At 39.7% G+C, this 23,154-nt stretch overlaps 2 protein-coding genes across 5 annotated transcripts in view; one reads left to right on the forward strand and one right to left on the reverse strand.

Annotated features, from left to right (window-relative positions):
- The window catches only part of nde1 (nudE neurodevelopment protein 1), a 75,378-nt gene that overhangs the window by 41,328 nt on the left and 10,896 nt on the right, over positions 1-23,154 (forward strand). Inside the window, exon 10 of one of the 2 annotated variants that reach the window (XM_059979363.1) lies at positions 5,820-5,838. The exons of the other annotated variant lie outside the window; for it this stretch is intronic. The gene's annotated coding sequence lies outside the window, so the exon portion shown is untranslated. Of the gene's footprint in view, positions 1-5,819; positions 5,839-23,154 lie in introns of those variants that run through there. 2 annotated transcript variants of the gene reach the window in all.
- myh11b (myosin, heavy chain 11b, smooth muscle) overlaps positions 7,109-23,154 on the reverse strand; it is a 139,068-nt gene continuing 123,022 nt past the window's right edge. For 2 of the 3 annotated variants that reach the window (XM_059979349.1, XM_059979348.1), the window contains 5 exons: positions 22,968-23,091; positions 19,596-19,804; positions 17,339-17,447; positions 11,026-11,198; positions 7,109-7,901 (listed from right to left, as the gene is read on the reverse strand). In XM_059979349.1, coding sequence (XP_059835332.1) covers positions 7,760-7,901; positions 11,026-11,198; positions 17,339-17,447; positions 19,596-19,804; positions 22,968-23,091 — 757 coding nt within the window. In that variant the 3' untranslated portion in view covers positions 7,109-7,759. Of the gene's footprint in view, positions 7,902-9,875; positions 9,909-11,025; positions 11,199-17,338; positions 17,448-19,595; positions 19,805-22,967; positions 23,092-23,154 lie in introns of all 3 variants that reach the window. The other variant, XM_059979350.1, reaches the window with a different exon arrangement.

Raw genomic sequence — 23,154 nt, forward strand, 5'->3', positions numbered from 1 at the left:
TAATTTTTTCAAGTGGAATACAACTATGTATTTCATTATTCCAACGATCCATAGTTAAATATAAATCAGATTTCCAAGTAACTGCGATAACTTTTTTGACTACTGCTAATGCAATTTTTATAATTTTTTTCTGATACTTATTCAGTTTAAGTTTCGGTATCCAAAATGGTTGAATTTTAAAACCAGACCAAGTAGAATGTTAAAAAAAGTACCAATTTCTTGATTACATCGAAAACATTGGTCAGACATATTTGAATTTAATCTATTTATTTTCTGTGGTGTTGTATATAATTGATGTAAAAAATTATATTGTATTAATCTAAGTCAAACATTTATTGTATTTCTCATACTATCAGAACATAATCTTGACCAATTTTTTCCATTAATTTTAACATTCAAATCAGATTTCCATTTTTGTCTTGATTTATGAATTCCTAATTTAATTGTCTGTTTTTGAATCAAATTATACATACAAGATGTAAATTTTTTAATTTTTCCTTTCTGAATTAATATTTCTATTTCACTAGGTTTTGGCATCAACATTGTTTGACCCAGCTTTTCTCGTAAATAAGCTTTTAATTGAGCTGCTTTTAGCGTTTTGAGCTGCTGTTCCCTGACTTCATAATGAGCTGCATCTTAAATGAACCGAATTCACAAACTGATTTTAAGGATCAGAGTTGTAACAGTGTATATGTGGATCTAGAGGGGCCCATGCTCTGAATTTTTGAATGTCTTGTTCTGGATGGTTGTTCAATTCTTGATGGAAATGGTCCCGAGTCACAAAAACACCAATGATCTGCTTTTTAAAAACAGTTACTCATTTTGCGTTCTCTAGACGATGCATATAATTTTCAGTCAGAAGTGCCATATAGATTACAGATTTCTTATTTCTCTTCATATCTCCTCCATTGCAGAAGCCTGTATTCCAATCAAATTTGTTTCATTCTGAGCTAACAAGAAATGGCTATGAGCACTGGATACAGCAAAGGTAATGGGACCAGATAGAATGCCAGCTGTAGGACCGAAGTCTATGCTCCAGAACTAGTTACAACATTAATCAAGCTATTCCAGTACACCAACGACTGCTTCATAGCATGCATACCTGGGCTATTTTCTATGTTAACAAAAAACATATCCAATCTGGTTAACAGAACACATTTATTTACTAAAATGGAAACTATCAAGTTTAACAAGTATCAAATGGCACTAAGACCTGTTTTCCATTGTCAATTTTGGCTTTTTGCAAGGGCCATATGACTCCCAACCACATTGTGGTTCAGTCCAAAGGTGTGATTGACTGTCCCTTGACACCAAGGCAGTGCTTGTCTGAGAATGTCAAAGTAACGTTTGAGAGAAAGCAGTCTAGTGGTAATCTAACACAGTTTTTTTTTCTTTTGGAAGTCGATCATTTCTGCCATTTGCTGCAGCCTATATAATTTGTAAAGAGCTGTTGTTCACCCATGGACCTCCATCACCATAGAGGACTGGAGCAGTGGATATAAAAGAACAACCATTACCTGTTGGTTACCTCCAAATCGTGTACTATTCTCACCTGGAAACATATCAGTGTTCATTCATTGTTGCCAGGTCTAAATACTGGAATTGCCTTGCCAATAGTTTGCAACAATTCAAAGTGACTCAGCCCCATCATCTTGAATGGTCATTGTCTTGTTCCTGGAAGAGAAATAGTCATTTAAAAATTGCTAGATCTTGGTCTGTTCTCCGTCAGTTCCTGGATGGATTCTGGTTCCTTGTCCATTGCTTAAAATAAAAGTAATTTGGTTTCCTTTTTGATTTTTTTAAATTTATCATCTCCTTCCTGACTTATCTCAGCATAGAAGCATGGCTAGGGCAGCACAGTAGTGTGGTGGTTAGCACAATGCTTTGCAATGCCAGTGACCTGGGTTCAATTCCTGCTGCTTCCTGTAAGGAGTTTGTACATTGTGCCTGTGACTGTGTTGGTTTGCTCCAGGTGCTCAGGTTTCCTCCCACAGTCCAAAGACCTACTAGTTGGTAGGTTAAATGGTCATTGTAAACTGTCCCATGATTAGGCTAGGATTAATTTAGGGGCTTGCTGGGTAGTGTAGCTTGAAGGGCCAGAAAGGCCTAATCCATGTAGTATCTCAATAAATAAGTAAAGACTTGAATAAAAAGCATGTTTGCTCAACCAGTTATGATACTTTGCATATGATCCTCTGTAATGCCTCACTGATATTATTTATTTTCTACTTCTATAATTTATTTTAATTGATTATTCTATTTCTTAGTGACCCTCAATTACATTGTGTTTCACATCCTTGCTTTCATTTGGTAAGGACAATGAAGCTGCCTATCATCCCAGAAAAGAAATTTAATTTTCTGAGTTCTTGCCTCAAGTTTTGAAGATTTTGTCATCAGTTGGAGAATTATTTTAAAGCTGTCTGGAACTGTTGGGAAAAATTCCATTTCTTGATGAACTCCTACTTGTAATTAGACTTTGTTACCCCAGAGAAATGGCATCAAAAAGTATAGGCTAGTATAATTAGAGTAGCTGTGGCTGAGGAAAAGTCGCAGGCCCACATTTATTGAATTTTTAAAACAAAAAGGCTTTTAGAACACCTTTTCAATCAGGAACTTGTTTTGAGAAAAAAACTGTCTTGGAACATGGAACATACAACAATACAGCACAGGGACAGGCCCTTTTGCTAACAATGTTGTATCAAATCATTTAAATTAGTCATCAATTACTAACAAAACTAATACCTTCTGCCAATGCAATGTCTATATCCTTCTATCTCCTCCATTCGTATACCTAGCCAAGTGTCTCTTAAAGGTCCTAATGTTTCCGACTCTACCACCACCCAGGTAGTGCATTCCAGACACCCACCAGACTTCTTGTATAATAAAATAAAGCTTGCTTCTCACATCTGCTTTGAAATTGTCCTCCCCCACCTTAAATAAATGCATGCCCTCTTAGGTGTTTCAGCCCTTGCAAAAAGGTGGTCTATATATGCCTCTCATAATCTCATAAAACTTGCCTCTGCCAATCCAGAGAAAAGAACCTAGGTTTGCCCAACCTCTCATTGTGGCACATGTCCTCTAATCAGGCAACATCCTGGTAACTCATCTATACCCTCTCCAAAGCCTCAGATACTTACTATAATGGGGTGACCAAAGCTGTGGGCAATACTCCAGATGTGACTGAACTAGGATTTTATAAAGCTGCCTTTTGAATTTGTACTTGCCCTGAGCAGTGCCTTGACTAATATATACCTTAACCACCCCATCAGCCTATGTAGTCATTTTCAGGAAGCTATGAATTTGAACCCTAAGGTTCCTGTGGTTGTTGATGTTTTTAAGGATCTTGCCAAAAAACAGTGTACTGACTCTTTACATTTGACCTACCAAGGTGTAACACTTCACATTGGGTTAAACTTCATCTGCCATTTCTCCACCCATGCCTAATCTATATCTTGCTGTATTCTTTGTCAGTGTATGTTATTTACAACACCAATCTATGAATCATCTGTAAACGTGCTAACCCAGTCATCTATATTTTCATCCAGGTAATTTTTTTACATATATAACAGTAGAGGTCCCAGTACAGATCCCTGGGCAGCACCACTAATCACCGATCTCTATCTAGAGGACGCCAAGGACCTACATGTAGGAACAGGAAATGGAATCAGAATTAAAATGCTTGCTCACTGGGAGGTTCTGCTTTTGGCTGATAGAGTGGAGGTGCTTGATGAAGCGGTCACTCTATTTACGATGGATTTCCTTGCTGGACAACAACTGTACGTGATTCTGTTTAGCCTGGGGAGGCTGATGCATGGGCAGCCACTACATGGCTCTTGACTGATCGGGGTCAGGGTCCAGTGGCATGAAATGCAAGGTGACTGAGGACCCTTCACTGCTGCAGCCTTCCTCTGCTTTCACTGCCACTGTCATGGGTCATCATTTCCCTCCTGCTCCACCATTGAGGTCATGGTTGGATCGCTCTTTGTCTGGAACCTATCTTCCCCCACCCCTCCCTGACCTTACTGTCACTGGTGACCTTACTGGATAAGGGCCAGATGGCTAAACTCCAGACAACATCTCAGTAACTCGCAAACCTCTCCACCGTGTCAAGGTGTGGATCTCTATGGTAGTGGAAACCAGCAGCACACAGGCTGCCTAAGGGAGTGAAAAACTATATGGGAGAATGTCTTCAGAATTGTCCATTTTTTTAGCCCAGGATCACCAATTCTCCTGGAATCATCTGCTGCACCTACCTCCACGCTCTGTCCCCTGTGGGATCCGTCACTGAGCTAAAGGTTACATGGTTTTTTCTCATTACCGTGGTAGTGTGGTGGTTAGCACAATGCTTTATAGCGTCAGGAGTACGTTCTCCCCAAAATCACATGGGTTTCCTCTGGGAGCTTCAGTTTCCTCTCAATATTCCAAAGACATATGGGTTAGGGTTAGCAAGTTGTGGGCATACTATATTGGCACTGGAAGCATGGCGACACTTGTGACTGCCTCCAGTGCATCCTCTGACTGTGTTTGTCGTTGATCCAAACAATACATTTCCATGTAGTGGCTGTATGTTTTTGATGTACAGTTGCAAGAAAAGGTTTGTGAACCTGTTGCAATTCCCTAGTTTTCTGCATTAATTACTCATAAAATGATATAGTCTGATCTTCATCTTAGTCACAATAACAGACAAACACAATCTACCTAAATTAATAACACACAAACAATTGTACTTTCCATGTAATTTTGAACACATTATTTTAATCATTCATAGTCCAGGCTGGAAGAAGTATGTGAATCCTTGTCTTTAATAACTGCTAGGATGTCCTTTAGTAGCAATAACCTTCACCAAACCTTTCCTATACTTGCTGATCAAACATGCACAACAGCGAGGAGGAATTTTAGACCATTCCTCCATATAAAACTCTCTCTGTTCATAAATACTTTTGGGATACTTTGCACGAACAGCCCTCTTCAGGTCATGCCACAACATCTCAGTTGGGTTAACATCTGGACTCAGACTTGGCCATTCCAAAACAAGCTGCAGCAAACCATGATGTTCCTATCGCCATGTTTCACAGTTGGGATGAGGTCTTGGTGTCAGTGTGCAGTGCCCTTTTTCCTCCAAACATAGCAGTGTGCATTTTGGCCAAGAAGTTCAAATTTTGTCTCATCTGTCCACAGAACATTGTCCCAGGAGTGTTGTGGAACATTCAGGTGGTCTTGTGCAAACTTGAGATGTACAGCAATGTTTTCTATTTGGAGAGCAGTGGTTCTTCCGTGGTGTCCTTGCATAAACACCATTCTTGTTCAGAGTTTTTCTTATAGTGGATGCATGAACATATACTTTAGCAAGTTCTAGAGATTTCTGCAGGTCATTTGCTGTTACCCTTGGGTTCTTTTCAACCTCCTTCAGCATTGTACGCTGTGCTCTTGGTGTGATCTTTACAGGATGCTCACTGCTGGGGAGATTAGCAACAGTACTGAATTTGCAGACAATTTCTCTTACTATGGACTAATGAACACTCAGGTCTTTAGAAATACTTTTGTAGCCTTTTCCAGCTTCCTGCAACTCTACAATTCTTCTTCTAAGGTCCTCTGAAAGTTGAATCACAAACGAGAAAATCTGAGGATGCTGGAAATCCAAGCAACACACACAAAATACCTTTTTCCACAGAAGCTGCCTGGCCAGATGAGTTCCTCCAGCATTTTGTGTGTGTTCCTCTGAAAGCTCTTTTGATTGAGGCATGGTGTACACAAACAGATGTCTCTTGAGAAAAGCAGGTTCTGTCAGTAACCTGACTTTGTGTGTCTTTTTTTTACAGGGCAGGGCACCTCTACCACCCACACCTCCAAACTCATGTCACCTGACTTCAAATAGCTTTTGTAGAAGGCATTACCCCAGACATTCACACCAGACTGTGATTATTTAAATAGTGTATTCAGTATTATCAAGAAGTACAATTGTTTGTGTGTTACTAGTTTAGGCAGATTGTATTTGTCTATTATTGTGACTTAGATGATGATTATAAAATAGTTTATGAATAATTGATGCAGAAAACCAGGTAATTGCAAAGGGTTCACAAAGTTTTTCTTGCAATGCCTACATGTGAAAACTAAAGTTCATCATATTACCTAACAAATGTACTTATTGTTAATTTAAATGCAGGCTGAATACTTAGGGAAGATCTTTGGAGCTGCTTTATTAAGTGTCCTGAGTTTAGCAAAGTGTCTCTGAATAAAGAACAAAGCACATTGTGCTCCCTGTTTTCCTGTGATTGTTAGGAGTTCCAGTTTATGCTGCCAGACATTGCATTTTACTGCCATGATTTAAGTGCTGTCAGATGCTGGTTGTTAGAGTTGTGACTGGAAATGAAGAGGCTACACTTGGGAGTGGCACAATTTCATCTGCAAATGATCACTGTTATGATTTGCCTTATTATGATTTATTTGGATTTATGCCACTGAAAATAAACTATGCAATCTAATTTGTATGCAGAAGTGCTTAAATTATATTTAAATTCAATAGTAACCAAAAGTCCAAGCAACAGATTTCTCAATGGGGCAGGAGATACTAGCATTTCAAATGGAAAGAGCAATAGTTATGTGATCCTTCAAACTACTTGTATCAGTATTATTTTAGGTAATAAAGACCATTCTGTTCAAGTCTATGACTGTGAACAGCTGTTTCAATCCTGTTCTGTGAAAGGCTGAATCCAGGAATTAAGGTCTTCAGATCCTCTGAAATCTTTTCTGGCACAATGGCATTTCCATTCACTGCAACACCTGTTTCAGTGACGTCCTCACCCCACTCATGTAATGTTTCTAAAGTTTTAGTTTAGTACCAAATCTGGGGCACTATGTGCACACTATATTGGTTGAGATCTACTGGGTTGCATAGACCCCGAGTTGATTTCAACCCTGGTTATTGGAAAAGAACCAGCTCCCTTGAATTGAAAGAACAATAAAAAGTCAACAAATGCAGTTCCCCTCAACTCCCATTTTGACTGATTGTTCAGCAATCATTATTTGGTGCAGGTGGCTGATAGAGGAAAAATGACAAAACAATTATGAATATGTATATGTAAAAAGAATAACCATAAAGCTCAAGAGCTTGTGATTTAAAGTCCTTTATTTGTGATGGTGGTTCATAAAACAGCTTCAAAATACTTTGCAAAACAGTTTAGCAGGTTATGAATATATTACTGCAAATAATAGATTATTTTTAAATCCAGTACTTCAAGTGGCATAAAAAAGCACTTCTCTAGAACCCTGTGACCAGTATGGCTATGGTCTAGTAGGCATGTATTGCAAATAGTACAGTAATGTGCTTGGTTCTTATAAAGACACAAATGGGCCATCCACCTCTAATAAATCTGTGTTGATGAGTGAGACCAATCATTTCAGTTAGGGAAGTGTGCATTCTTATAATATTGATCAATTTTGTTCATGATCCAGTGACAAAATATTTTAGATTCTTATCCCATTAGACAGTGCACTTCTAGGGATACATGTTTTTGCCTGTATTTTTACAGTGTATTTTAAATGCTAGAATATTTGAAACTTTGATACATGTAAAACATTTAGTAAAATAACATGGTTTTGACTACATGCATGTGAAGATAGTTGTTTTATCATGATGGGGTAGTTTTAAGGGTTGGGAAACTGTGCCTTGTTAAATACCATGTGTGTGACCCTTTTACCCTTTTAAAGCTTTTTCTAAGCATCTGTATATATTCCCCCCTTCTATACGATAGTACAGTCACTAATCGGCAGATTTTGTGCTGTTGAAGTCTGCATCTCGTCCTCCAATGTCTTCATCAGAGTTTTCTAGTGAAGCATTATCAATCATGCCACGTCTGCCGCCAGATCTTCGAGCACCGCTGAGCATAGGCTCATTTCCACGCCTACATCAGAAAAATACAGCTCGTTAGAGTTGGTAAAAGTCAGTGACAATAAGAAGGCTAACATTTAGCCAATCCCTCCAAACCAAACCTAGCAGCGTTTGGATATTGGAGATAAAAGCCCAGGATATTGTTAACCAAAAATCCTAGATGGGTTCAAGGGCTCCACGTGTTTGATATCATTCATCAAATTTTGCTTTATTGTAAACAATAAATTAGTCAATGTCTCTTGGGTTCAGGTGGTATTTCAAGGTTTTTTAAATGATGCATCCCATCTTAAAACATGTTCTGAAAGATTTGGAGCTTGACATCAGATTTGTCAGCTCAGGTATTCTGGTATTAATGGAATATTGCTGCTTTTAGTTACCTGTTGATCTTGGAGACTTCTTGAGATGAAGATTTGTTTATATTTTCAAGTTTCTAACCCTGCTGGAGATTGACAGCCATCCATACCATCAGTCTGACGGTAAAATTGAAATAGTCTCTTTGTGCCTGCTATGCCACATTCAACTATAAAACATGCATTTGACTTGCTTGGAAACTACACATGCAAGGAATACTAATCACTAGATAAGTGCTTCTGTTTCTCAAAGTCTACATATGCAAAATCTACAGCTATGTTCAGGCAGTTTAATTTCAAATACTGGTGATGTTAGGAAAACAGTATCGGTGAGTCTGGCTAGTTGGTTTTGTGTAACTGGGTGAATGCTAGCCATATATTTACTTTCTAGCTCCAGTGTTCTGATACGAACTGTAGAGAGCTCAAAATAGTTGCAAAACAAACTTAAAATCCTACAATATTTCAGTTTAAATAAATTATTTTTATGTGTTTGGGTTAAAATGATAATATATTTCTGTGAACAAGCTTTAGCCATGCTTTCTGATTAGTATGTATTTATTTAACCCTTTGAGGACCAAGGGATTTAAAAAAATAATTCCCATGATAGTCATCTCCATTAAATCAGTAAATGCCTAATTTATTTTGAATTTTGCAGAATAAAAATGATAATTTTACTGAAATATGATGAATAGTCTCTTCACACAGTATTTATATAATCCTCAAAGGGCTGGGGAAAATAATGCAGTTTGATAATATGGAATTAATAAAGCAAAAAAGGGTCAAACCCTTAACTGCCGCAAAATTGTGCTTTGAAAAATTCCAGTGACAATGTTTGCTCTTGCTGAGAGTATCCCAAGTTATTGCAGGGATCATATTTCCAACAATATAGCCCACTTTGTTATGGAATTATCATCTATAAATGAAAACAGACTGGATTTACCAGGGTCGGCTCTCTGGAATACAGTCAATAATTTCACCCCAAGAATACTTAAGTCTGTGGCATTGCTCTCAGATTTTACCTATGTTTAGTTACAAAACATAGTCTGTTTCAAAAGGAAGGAAGGGGGGAAAAGTTCAGACTGAAGATTAACTAATCTCTTGGCTGACTTGGCAGTGTAAGGGTTGGCACAATGGTTAGTGACAGCCTTGAGAGTTTGTGAACATTGCACAGTCCACTGCATGTACGCAGCAGTATGAAAAGAATTAAGCTCTTTTACTGTAACAATACATTATAATTTTATTCTGTTTATTTTACCACGTGATGTCATTTTCTTGAAAAATAATTCAGGCACATCAAAGTTAAGATATATTTAATTACCATTCATTAAGAGTAACTGGCATTTCAGCACAGTATCAGCTCGAAGCATTGAAATTGAAGCCTATTTCATCTAACGTGGTATAAACAGAATGCATAATGAAAAACCACGGGATAAGGTTTATATTTCTCTAGGGATACTCAGTATGATATGTCATATATAGATCTCATCCCGTGGCTCTTCTATCTTTAGATCACTTTATATTTTCTAACACCATTCCTCAGACTTAAGAGTTTTCAGAAAATTGTCAGCATTTAAGGAGAAAATGAGATGGAAGTTGGAGCAATATGGAGAGTTGCATAGCTGAGGTTTGGGAGGTACCTGGATGTTCACTGAGCTGGCTCATGTGCATTTCTGTAATAAAGACAAGATTTCCCTCATGGTTACACGTCATTCCCATTATAAACAATTCTTAAAGCAAATCATAATCAAATCCCATTGATGTTGTGCAGAGGACAATGGATGATGGCCTGAATCTACTACCATTGTAATAACTCCATATTAGATAAGTTATCTACCATTGGTTATTTTATGTTGAATGATAGCTAAAATTCAGAATCTGCACTGAGTTCTCTAAGGTGGTACACAGATTACTTAAAGTAAACCTGTATGCCTCATTACTCAGCTTTGGAGCTTTTCCTTTGACAAATGATTTTAAGGCATCCAGTGACACAATGATTATGGTATTGGACTAAAACAAGATTATTAGCCAAAAATAAGATTATAAATCTAATGATTTTTAAAATTTGGATAGCACCAAAAAGATTAAAAGCTGCTGAATAAAAACAACCAGAATGCAGATGTCTTCAGGAATGAGGAAACTGCCATCTTTGATATCTGGACTACCTGAAACTTTACTCCCTGAGATCTGTGGTTGAATCCTAAATTCTCTTATAGTAGCCCAACTTGTCAATACTTGTGTGAATATGACACAGCTGCGATGGATGATGTGGTGTGGAGAGAAGGCACACAGAAATGCCTTGTTCCCGTCCCACCAATCCCCCAAATACCTATTCGTTATGTACAGGGTTTCCATAAGTCACTGTTGGTAACCTGGGGAAGAGCTGTAAAAGTTATCCATGGGAAGCTATGGAATTCTGCTGGTCTCTCTTGTACATCACTCTATTGTAAAACTTGGCCTGAATTTTTTTTTTCTTACCTGCTCTGTTTAAATGATGTCTTCATGTAACTCATTATAAAGCATCAACATTTTTATCTTACCACTTTGAGAGGGAGTGTTAAATACTAGGAGTTTCCCTGGAGCTGTTCACAGCCTGCCACTGTAAGTTGAATGGAAGTTCAGGAAAAATCCAGTTAACATCGATTAACTACCATACCTCCATTGGCAATGAGACAGTGACGGGGGATCAGCATGGAGAAAATTCCCAGGAAATCATCAGCATTCCAAAGCAGACACTGCGATTACATCTGTTTAAGGAGCTCCTACCCACTGTGGGAAGGTTGGGTTTACCTTAGTTTGTTCTTCAGTGTGTTACATTCACGGGTCATGGTTTCGTTCAGTTCTGTGGCTTCTTCAAGCTCTCGCTGAAGTTTGCGCCGAGATGCGTTGATCCGCTGGGATTCTTCCTCTACCTCTTCCAGCTGTCGTTTGAGCTGCTTCATGCGGGTATTGCTTTTCTCTGCCTGCAGGAGATAAAATATTTTAAGCCTGTACTGAGGTAGCACTAAAATTCGTAGCACATCTCGATCAATAAAACAGTTTTGTTAATGATAATGTATTACAAAAATAAAACTCACAATTTACAAGAGACAAAAAGATTCATGCCTTCTGGTAGGTAATAATTGAGTGTATTAATTCAATTTTGAATCAATGGCACGGAATGATGCTAGTAAGTCGTTCCTTTTGCACTTTACCCACAGGCTTTCTCTGAGACTTCACACTGGGATTTGTTGTACTGTATTTTACAGACATAAGGGTGCAGGGGATTAGAAACATAGAAAACCTACAGCACAATACAGGCCCTTCGGCCCACCAAGCTGTGCCGAACATGTCCATACCTTAGAACTACCTAGGCTTTACCCATAGACCTCTATTTTTCTAAGCTCCACGTAGCCATCCAGGAGTCTCTTAAAAGAACCTATCATTTCCGCCTCCACCGCCACTGGCAGCCCATTCCACGCACTCACCAATCTATGTGTAAAAGAAACTTACCCCTGACGTCTCCTCTGTAACTACTTACAAGCACCTTAAAACTATGCCCTCTTGTGCTAGCCATTTCAGCCCTGGGGAAAGCCTCTGAGGGAAAATCAGCCACGAATCTCCTTGATCAGACAGCAGAATCATTAATGAGCAGCTCAGTAGTCTGAAGCAGGAAACTACGACCTTCTTCAGATGTGCAGTTGAGAGCATCCTAACATGCTGCATCACTGTGTGGTATGGAGAGGTAACGGCACTGTGACTGATAGGATGGCTCCACAATGAGTCCTAACAGCTGCCCAGCTGGCACCAGCCTACTCCACCATCAAGGAGATATATAGAAAGGGGCCAGAAAAAGGCCAGCAATATCATGAAGGATCCCACCCACCCTGCTTATGGACGGCTATCAGGGAAGAAGCTATGCAGCAACCATGCCGGGACCACTAGACTCAAAAGCAATTACCCCCCCCCCCCCCCCACCACAAGCCATAATGGTGATCAACACTTTTGCACGTTACACCCCACCAATCCCCCAACACCACATCCACATCAGCCACTCCTCTCCACTACCCCTCAGCACCCTTCATCCCCTAGCACTGGCACCTTACACTCAAACTCTACCCCTCATAGCTACACCAACAGACACTCCGACTGTGTTTTCATGTGCCACGTTGCTACCTAGAAGAGCTCTGCTTACCAAGAGTCACTTGTCACATAATCATTTCTGCCAGAGTCACCAGTTACCAGAGTTCAGATACTTCTGCCCATGGTATCACCTTATTTACCAACATACAATCAGTCTAAGTACACAAGCTGATCACACTCGAGTTATTTGTACATTGTGTTTTATAGGATTGAATTTATATTTATTGTGTTTTTATACTGCATCAAATGTGGAATAACAATCATTTTCTTCTTTACTCTCACGCACAGAAAAATGATAATAAACAATCTTGAATCCTTTATGCAAAATTGAATGCAGAAGTTAGAAGAAAGATGGAATAGAGATAAATGTGACAGTATGTAAAAGAAAATTTTTGCTTATTTTGTTTTAAAAATCTGAAAGAATTAGATCCTGTGGTTGTAAAATTAATTTTGCTTAGCAGAGCTGTTTGACAGCAGTTAATATTTAGTTATGTTTGTTTACATGTGAATAGGCAGGCCCTAAGAGGGTTGGCACTTTGTGGTTATGGGACATCAGTTTGTTAAATAAGGTACTTTCACAGTTTTCCATTTTCTTCAAAGGCAAATTTTTTTTAGGGACTACAGGCATTACGAAACTTTTAGAAGGAAAGGGGTAGTGACTTCTGATGTCCTGATATAGGGTCTCAGACTGAAATGTCGACTGTACTTTTCCATAGATGCTGCCTGACCTGTGGAGCTCCTCCAGCATTTTATGTGTGTTGCTTGGATTTCTGCAGATCTGCAGATTTTCTCTTGCTTGTGAATTCAAAATGCCTGTGTTTAATTTTGCACTTGTCAGGGGAGATATCCGACTTACCCTCTAGTTCACAGTAAGTGTTGACTTTATTAGCATTTCTACAGAAGTCTAGAACATGCCCCTCAAAAATTAGTCTGAATTAGCAATTGCAGGTCAATCTAGTGAGCAGTTGATGCAGAGCAGACTGAGCCACTGGCCCTGTTTACACAGAAATCTGCCTTGATTTCACTATGGCTTCTACAATATTAATACACTCTATCATGTTCTTACACAATTGACATCACATTTTAACTAAAAGCAAAATATTGTTAAGCCAGAAAATCTTAAAAATCAGCATGGAATGCTTCTTAAGTCCACAGCATGTCAGGTAGTCCTTATGGAGGAGGGAACCAGGTAGATTTTTAAGATATGTAATCTTATAACCATATAACAATTACAGCATGGAAACAGGCCATCTCAGCCCTTCTAGTCTGTGCTGAACACTTACTCTCACCTAGTCCCACTGGCCCGCACTCAGCCCATAACCCTCCATTCCTTTCCTGTCCATATACCTATCCAATTTTACTATAAATGACAATACTGAACCTGCCTCTACCACTTCTACTGGAAGCTCATTCCATACAGCTACCACTCTCTGAGTAAAGAAATTCCCCCTCGTGTTACCCTTAAACTTTTGCCCCCTAACTCTCAACTCATGTCCTCTTGTTTGGATCTCCCCTACGCTCAATGGAAAAAGCCTATCCATGTCAATTCTATCTATCCCCCCCATTATTTTAAATACCTCTATCAAGTTCCCCCTCAACCTTCTACACTCCAAAGAATAAAGACCTAACTTGTTCAACCTTTCCTTGTAACTTAGGTGCTGAAACCCAGGTAACATTCTAGTAAATCTTCTCTGTACTCTCTATTTTGTTGACATCTTTCCTATAATTCATTGACCAGAACTGTACACAATACTCCAAATTCGGCCTTACCAATGCCTTGTACAACTTTAACATTACATCCCAACTCCTATACTCAAAGCTCTGATTTATAAAGGCCAGAATACCAAAAGTTTTCTTCACCACCCTATCCACATGAGATTCCACCTTTAGGGAACTATGCACCAGTATTCCTAGATCACTCTGTTCTACTGCATTCTTCAATGCCCTACCATTTACCATATATGTCCTATTTGGATTATTCCTACCAAAATGTAGCACCTCACACTTATCAGCATTAAACTCCATCTGCCATCGTTCAGCCCACTCTTCTAACTGGCCTAAATCTCTCTGTAAGCTTTAAAAACCTACTTCATTATCCACAATATCACCTACCTTAGTATCATCTGCATAGTTACTAATCCAATTTACCACTCTATCATCCAGATTATTAATGTATATGACAAACAACATTGGACCCAGTACAGATCCCTGAGGCACACCATTAGTCACTGGCCTCCAACCTGACAAACAGTTATCCACCACCACTCCCTGGCATCTCCCATCCAGCCACTGTTGAATCCATTTTACTACTTCAATATTAATACCTAACGATTGAACCTTCCTAACTAACCTTCTGTGCGGAGCCTTGTCAAAGGCCTTACTGAAGTCCATATAGACAACATCCACTGCTTTACCCTTGTCAACTTTCCTTGTAACCTCTTCAAAAAATTCAATAAGATTTGACCTTCTATGCACAAATCCATGTTGACTGTTCCTAATCAGACCCTGTCTATCCAGATAATTTATATACCATCTCTGAGAATACTTTCCATTAATTTACCCACCACTGACGTCAAACTGACAGGTCTATATTTGCTAGGTTTACTCTTAGAACCTTTTTTAAACAATGGAACCACATGAGCATTATGCCAATCCTCCGGCACCATCCCTGTTTCTAATGACATTTGAAATATTTCTAACTAGCGGCCTTACGACGGGCTCCCATGGATAAAATCAAAATGGCCTGGGAACAGGATTTAAGTCTCTCCTTATCTGAGGAGAGCTGGGATTCAATTCTCAAATCGGTTAACTCAACCTCTCTTTGTGCTCGCCACTGCCTTTTACAGTTTAAGATTGTTCATAGAGCCCATATGTCTAAATCTAAACTATCTCGATTCTACCCTAGCGTTAGTCCGCTCTGTGATAAATGCAAGAGGGGCGTGGCCTCTCTCATCCATATGTACTGGTTCTGTCCTAGCTTGGAGAAATTCTGGAAAGAAGTCTTCACTACGTTATCATGTATTCTGAATCAGCACCTAGAACCAAACCCCTTAATTGCTCTGTTCGGTTTTTGGGGCGAGACAGATTTATGTCTGGGTCCGACCAAATGCCGAATATTATCCTTTGCCTCTCTCCTGGCTAGACGCTTGATCCTCCTCAGATGGAGAGATGTTGCCCCGCCCACTCATGCTCAATGGCTTAACGACATCATGGCCTGTTTGGACCTTGAAAAAATTCATTATTCAGTTCTCAATTCGGATCTAAAGTTCCATAAGGTCTGGGGACCTTTTATCAAGTACTTTCATAACCTTCCTCTTGACTAGGGTTTTTTTTTTCTTTTTGGTCCCTTGCTTTCAGCTCCTTTTTTTTCTGGTAGAAGGCATTATTATCCTCTGTTGCTGAGTGTATTCACAGTCTGGGAGCTTGGCTGTCCTGACTTATTCTCTCTATGTTGTGTTGTGGTTGGTCTGGAGTTGCTGTTGTTTTTTCTTGTGTTGTGGGGCTTGGGGAGGACACTAAGCTTACTTGTCTTTAATTTAGGTGCTTTTTTTTTGCTAAATTCTCTTCCTTTGTAACATATTGTTATTGTATGCTTAATTTTGCACTGTTTTAATGTTCCTCATTGGGATTTGGGGTTTTTAATTTGTAAAATGTTTTGAAAAACTAATAAAAAAAATAAAAAATATTTCTGTCAGAGCCCCTGCTATTTTCACACTAACTTCCCTCAAGGTCCTAGGGAATATCCTGTCAGGACCTGGAGACTTATCCACTTTTATATTCCTTAAAAGCGCCAGTACTTCCTCCTCTTTAACTGTCATAGTTTCCATAACTTCCCTACTTGTTTCTCTTACCTTACACAATTCAATATCCTTCTCCTTAGTGAATACTGAAGAAAAGAAATTGTTCAAAATCTTCCCCATCTCTTTTGGCTCCACACATAGCAGTCCACTCTGATTCTCTAAGGGACCAATTTTATCCTTCACTATCCTTTTGCTATTAATATAACTGTCGAAACCCTTCGGATTTATTTTCACCTTACTTGCCAAAGCAACCCCGTATCTTTTAGCTTTTCTAATTTCTTTCTTAAGATTCTTTTTACATTCTTTATATTCCTTGAGCACCTCAATTACTCCATGCTGCCTATATTTATTGTAGATACCTCTTTTTCCTCACCAAGTTTCCAATATCCCTTGAAAACCATGGCTCTCTCAAACTTTTAACCTTTCCTTTGAACCTAACAGGAACATAAAGATTCTGTACCCTCAAAATTTCACCTTCATCTTCCATCAGAACTGGATAGCCATATGGTTCCTATTGGAGATGAAGGAAATGTGAAAACTGGAACAATATTGTGAAGCTTCATAGTAATTTGGAGGCCAGAAGAATTTAATAAACTCATAGTTTGATATTTGAAACAAATAAAAGCTGTGGCTATAATCCAAATTCGTCAGCCATGACATTGAATTGGAAGGTTCTGATGTTCTCGGAGTACCGTGTAAAAGTCTTAGGCGCGTATACTGTATATAACTAGGGTGCTTAAGACTTTTGGTGCCCCATTGTGGACTGGAAGTGGGCGGGGGGCAGGGAGAGGGAGAGGGGAGGGAGCGGGAAGCACCAGAGAGACATTCTGTAATGATCAATAAGTGAATTGTTTGGAATCAGATGACCTTGCCTGGTGTCTCAGGGCTGGGTGTGTCTGCATCCATGCCGTGCCACCTTCCCCCACCCCTGGCACGGCTCTACCTCCTGTCTCACACCCCTTCCACCCTTGCCATTCCCAACATCCTTTGCTCCCACCAGAATTACAAACTTGATCTCCACTTCACTTTGACAAATACAGTACTGTTGAAAAGTCTTAGGCACCCTGGCTATATATACTGTATGTGCCCAAGACTTTTACACAGTACTGTAGAATGCATTGAAAGATGCAACAGAGTGCATATGAGTGTTGCTATTTTCTGGGGGGAGGTTGGTACTTTACCTGTTCTTTATACTGCTCCCCATGTCTTCGCTCATCCTCCACCTGCAAAATGACCTCCTTCAGTTTCTTCTCTGTACGGCGGGCTGCCTTGGTGTACGCTTGTTTCTCCCTGAAAGGTAAGATGTTTCATGTGAAACAGATCAAGAAATATCATTGCAGTAGGTGGCTTTGGCAACATTAACTGCTAGATCAGCTGTAGTTTGTCTGACCTACGACTTAATTGTGCCTCTCCAATTCCATTAAGATTTCCTCATATAACAGAACAATTTGTTATTCAGGGTTTGATATTAATTGGATTGTCTTATTAAAAATGGCTTGAGGATTTTTAATATGTATAAGCCATAGAAAAACTGTCTGTGGAAAATCAATCCAGTGGATACAGAGGGAGACTGGAGACTTAATCTCAGAATGTTTCAAATACACAAAGGAAAGAACTGAAGCTTAAGTGGCTATTAGACAGCAATGTAATTGCCAGAATGTAGTTACAGCCTCAGCTTACTGCCAACTATTATCTAAATATAATATTCAATTTGTATCCTTTATTTTTGCAAGTGGGAAATGAATTACAGATAAGCAGAGTATAAATGGGTCAACATCCATATTTGAATACATATAACTACTATATGGTAACTTCTTTAAAGTTGGAAAAAAGCCGTACATCCACATATTATTGAGCCCTGGTTCACATCTGTTATAGGAATGATTACTCACTATGTAATCCTCGGGTGTTTTTCTTTCCAAGGGGAAATTTAGACATTCTGAAGACTGTAATCAAGATGTTATCAGATGGCTACTCAGTTTCTGTGACAAGTAATTGGTTGGAAGATGACTGCAGTTCCTTGCTGAATTGCTGCATTTATCAGTGTAAATGTTCTCAAGTTTGAGTGAACGACCACGTTCAGACTGGCTGGTCCCTCTTTGCTGGTGATTCTCTGATAGAAGTATGTGATCTTGCTGCAATCTGTCCACCGATCCTGTACCAGGTGACTAGGGCTTGAATTAATTGAGCTTACTTCAATGTTTTTTTAAATGTGTTTTTGAGTAGTCAATGTTGAACTTCAAAAAGTTCAACAAATGTTGACTGCTTCCAAACTGTAGGGATATTTCAAAAGTATGAGAACTGTTTATGGCAGGGATGGGGCTCAAGTGGCTTACAAAGTTTTCTTCTCTCATTTTATGGCTGGGGCTTGTTTTAGCAGCAACGTGATGGAACTTTGTCCAGGTCCCTGCTGTCACAGGAGCCTCATCATTTTGAGCAACACACACAAAATACTGGAGGAACTCAGCAGGTCAGACAGCATCTATGGAGAAGAATAGACTGTCGATGTTTTGGGCCGAGACCCTTCATCAGGACTGGAAAGGAGGGGAGAAGGGAAGGAGTACAAGCTGGTGAGAGATAGATGAAATCAGGTGAGAGGGAATCAGGTGGTGGATGTTTGAGGGAGGGGGGATTAAGCGAGATCCTGGGAGAAGGTAGTGGAAGTGGTAAAGGGCTGAAGATGGAATCTGATAAGAGAGGACCATGGGAGAAAGGGAAGAAGGAGGTGATGAGAAGAGAATGGGTAAGAGGGGAACCAGAGTTAGAATGGAAAAAAAAGGACGAGTTTGGGGGTGGGGTAGAAAACGCAGTTCATGCCATCAGGTTGGAGGCTACCCAGATGGAATCTGAGGCGTTGCTCCTTCAAACTGAGAGTGGCCTCACTGTAGCAGTAGAGGAGACCGCAGACCAACGTGTCCAAATGGGAATGGAGAGTAGAATCGAAATGGGTGATCACCAGGAAAACCGGCCTTTTGTGGAGGACAGAGCAATGGTGTTTGATGAATCGATCCCCCAGTCAGCATTGAATTGCTCGGTTCTGGGAAAATAACATTGGCAGCTCCAGAAAAAAAAAGATTAACAGTAAGCATCCCAAACATGAGAAAATCAGCAGGTGCTGGAAATCCAAAGCAGCACACACAAAATGCTGAAGGAAATCAGCAGGCCTGGCAGCATCTGTGGAAATGAGTAAACAGTCAACATTTTGGGCTTAGATCCTTCATCAGGGCTCTGAAGGGTCTCGGACCAAAACATCAACTGTTCACTCTTTTCCATAGATGCTGCCCGGCCTGCTGAGTTCCTCCAGCATTTTGTGTGTGTTGCAACAGTGAGCATGGCTGACTTGCTGTAGCCAGCAAATTATGCATTGGGCTACAGGAGCAAACTAAAGCCGTGGATTACTCACAAACGGAGATAATATATCAGGTCAAGTCCTCTTACTTTGCTTCTGCTTCCAGCTGCTCTTCCAGCTGGGCGATCTTTGCCTCCAGAGATGAAATGGTGGATTTGAACTTGGACTTGACGGTGCCTTCCATTTCCTGGAGCTTGGCCTTCAGCTCTTTGTTCTGCCTCTCAAGCTGTTGCCGAGCACCTTCATTCTTCTGATTCGCACTGCGCTCGGCAGCCAGTTCATTAGATAGCTGTTCTGACTGATAGTTTAAAAGAATTTTTGTAAGGTTTTGCAAGTATAACAGCAGAAAATTAAAAGCAATTCGAAACATTGGCTTTATCAAGTAAGTTCTAGTCATCATGCATTGAATTCTCTTTAACAGTTGACTACATCAGCAATGTTATGTTATTCTTTATACGTGTCAGTATAAAGAATGAGGGGAGACTTGATAGAGGTATATAAAATTATGATGGGTATAGATAGAGTAGGTGGCGTTGTGGATAATGTAGTGGGTTTTCAAAGCTTGCAGAGAGATTTAGGCCAGTTAGAAGAGTGGGCTGAATGGTGGCAGATGGAGTTTAATGCTGATAAGTGTGAGGTGCTACATTTTGGTAGGAATAATCCAAATAGGACATACATGGTAAATAATAGGGCATTGAAGAATGCAGGACAGAGTGATCTAGGAATAATGTTGCATAGTTCTCTGAAGGTGGAATCTCGTGGATAGGGTGGTGAAGAAAGCTTTTGGTATGCTGGCCTTTATAAATCAGAGCATTGAGTATAGGAGTTGGGATGTGTGGTAAACTATGTATACCTGTGGCTCCTCCCACAGACCCCTGTATAAAGGCGATTGGAGGCACTGCTCCCCCCCTCAGTCTCCGAGATGCTGTGCTCCGTTTTGCTGCTAATAAAACCCTATCGTTCGCCTCCCATCTCCAAGAGTTATCGATGGTGCATCAGGATGTAATGTTAAAATTGTAAAATGCATTGGTAAGGCAGAATTTGGAGTATTGTGTACAGTTCTAGTCACCGAATTACAGGAAAGATGTCAACAAAATAGAGAGAGTACAGGAAAGATTTACTAGAATGTTACCTGGGTTTCAGCACCTAAGTTACAGGGAAAGGTTGAACAAGTTAGGTCTTTATTCTTTGGAGCGTAGAAGGTTGAGGGGGGACTTGGTAGAGGTATTTAAAATTATGAGGGAGATAGATAGAGTTGACGTGGATAGGCTTTTTCCATTGAGAGTATGGGAGATTCAAACAAGAGGACATGTGTTGAGAGTTAGGGGGCAAAAGTTTAAGGGTAACACGAGGGGGAATTTCTTTACTCAGAGTGGTAGCTGTGTGGAATGAACTTCCAGTAGAAGTGGTAGAGGCAGGGTCGGTATCGTCTTTTAAAGTAAAATTGGATACATATATGGACGGGAAAGGAATGGAAGGTTATGGGCTGAGTTCAGGCCAGTGGGACTAGGTGAGAGTAAGTGTTCGGCACGGACTAGAAGGGCCGAGATGGCCTGTTTCCGTGCTGTAATTGTTATATGGTTATTATATGGTTATATGAATGCAAGCAGGCTATTTCCACTGAGGCTAGGGGAGAAAAAAAACAGAGGTCATGGGTTAAGGGAGAAGGGGGAAAAGTTTAAAGGGAACTTTGGGGGGGGGGCTTCTTCACACAGAGAGTGGTGGGAGTGTGTAATGAGCTGCCAGTTGAAGTGGTAAGTGTGGGCTCACTTTTAACATTTAAGAAAAACTTGGACAGGTACATGGATGAGAGGTGTATGGAGGGATATGGCCCAGGTGCAGGTCAGTGGGACTAGGCAGAAAAATGGTTCGGCACAGCCAAGAAGGACCAAAAGGCCTGTTTCTGTGCTGAAATGTCCTATGGTTCTATAGTAGAGCATAACTTTAATTAACATACAAAATATTAGGGGACGTGAAGCATTTCCTCAGAAATGGTATTTTAAACTGGAGATTAACACAACAGATTCAAACTTAACAAATGATTAGATTTTGTTTCTTTTGACAATCCAACTGAGGAAAGATTAAATCAAAAGCAATATACTGAATGAGTACTACTAACATATTTGATGTTTATGTGTACTAAATATGTGGACTATTTTTTCCTTCATATCCCTCTGAGGGAACCCTTCAACCATCTACACTGCTTTTAATCAATGCCTTGTAAATGATTATATGATACATTAGCTGAATCTCAAAATCATATATGATATACATACTTTGATAATAAATTTATGCCTAACTTTGCTGAAGAGAACAAAGAAGAAAGACAATTTAAGTGGTAATTGAGAAGTGAAACAGTAACTAGGCAAACAAAGATATACCTAAAAGCAGATTTGCTTCTTTTTTGATGTGCCAAATAGATGCTGTTTTTAGCATCAACTCCCAAATGGAGGGCACCTCATCCTAAATTTGAGAAAGTGTGCCCTTAAAAAAATTGTCAGGGTCATTTTCACACCAATTGCTGAGTGAAAATAAGACCTGTTGGCTGAGTTCACAGCCACTGCGTCCTAGCTGCCTGGATGCATGGGAAGTGAGTCAGAACTTTATCTTGTATCATGGCACCTTGCCCAGATGGTCCTCACTTGATTAAGTGCAGTGCTACAAGTGGTCCCACTATGAGCCTCAAGCTCCTTCACGATATCAGTGCTGTGCAAAATTTTGAAGATTGGCAGCAAGCATCTGTCAGACCCAGGAATTATACAACGAATCTGCATTACATTGCAAACCCAGACTAGCATGTGAAGACAGCCTTTAATCCAGCTGACCTCTAGTTAATATCTCCCAGCTGACACAACAATACTTGGTTCATGTTTTACCATGAGTTGAAACAAGGAAACAAGGCTGCTCCATGTTGAAGATGGTTTCCAATGTATAAATGACAAGTGGGAAAACAACTGTCATAAAGGGAATAGTGTTTTGAAGTGCCCAGTCCTCTTTTCTGTGATTGGTCAGCAGTTTCACTGGAAATGACACAACAGTAATGACAACATGGAAACCACATATGAAACACATGCTACACATTCCAGTTTCTAGGCAAAAGCTCTGAATGTCTATGCTAAAGCAATGTGTAATTTGATGGCATAGCTATTAAAAAAAAAAGCCATGGTTATTGGCTTAATACAAAACATCCCCAAGATTGGAGCAGACTGACATATCAACCTAATGAGAGGTTTATGATCATAATTTAAAGAGTTATACTGACACAGTGTGGGATATTCACAATGTTTTGTCTAGTGAATTCTAAGTGACAATGTTGGTATGTGTGTATATATAGAATTGGATATTGGTATGGGTTTTGAACCCCTGCTTGTCATCTGGATAATCATCTGCTTTGTGGGATCATAGCTATCAAATGTTAAACTCTGTGAGACAAAATGATCAGAGTTTCTCTAGTATTGTACCTGTTGAATCACTTTCCTGAGGCGATCGTTCAATGTTTCCATGTTACCCTGCTCTTCTTCAAGCTCTTCTTCCATTTGAGATATTCTTGTCTCCAGGCGGCGCTTCTCATCCAGTAGAGTGGACCTGTAAGGTGTTTTCAATGTCTGGTGAACTTGAACCACAAACTCAAGAGTTTTCAGAATACAG

The sequence above is a fragment of the Hypanus sabinus genome, chromosome 9 (assembly GCF_030144855.1).
Source record: "Hypanus sabinus isolate sHypSab1 chromosome 9, sHypSab1.hap1, whole genome shotgun sequence".
Lineage (NCBI taxonomy): Eukaryota > Metazoa > Chordata > Chondrichthyes > Myliobatiformes > Dasyatidae > Hypanus > Hypanus sabinus.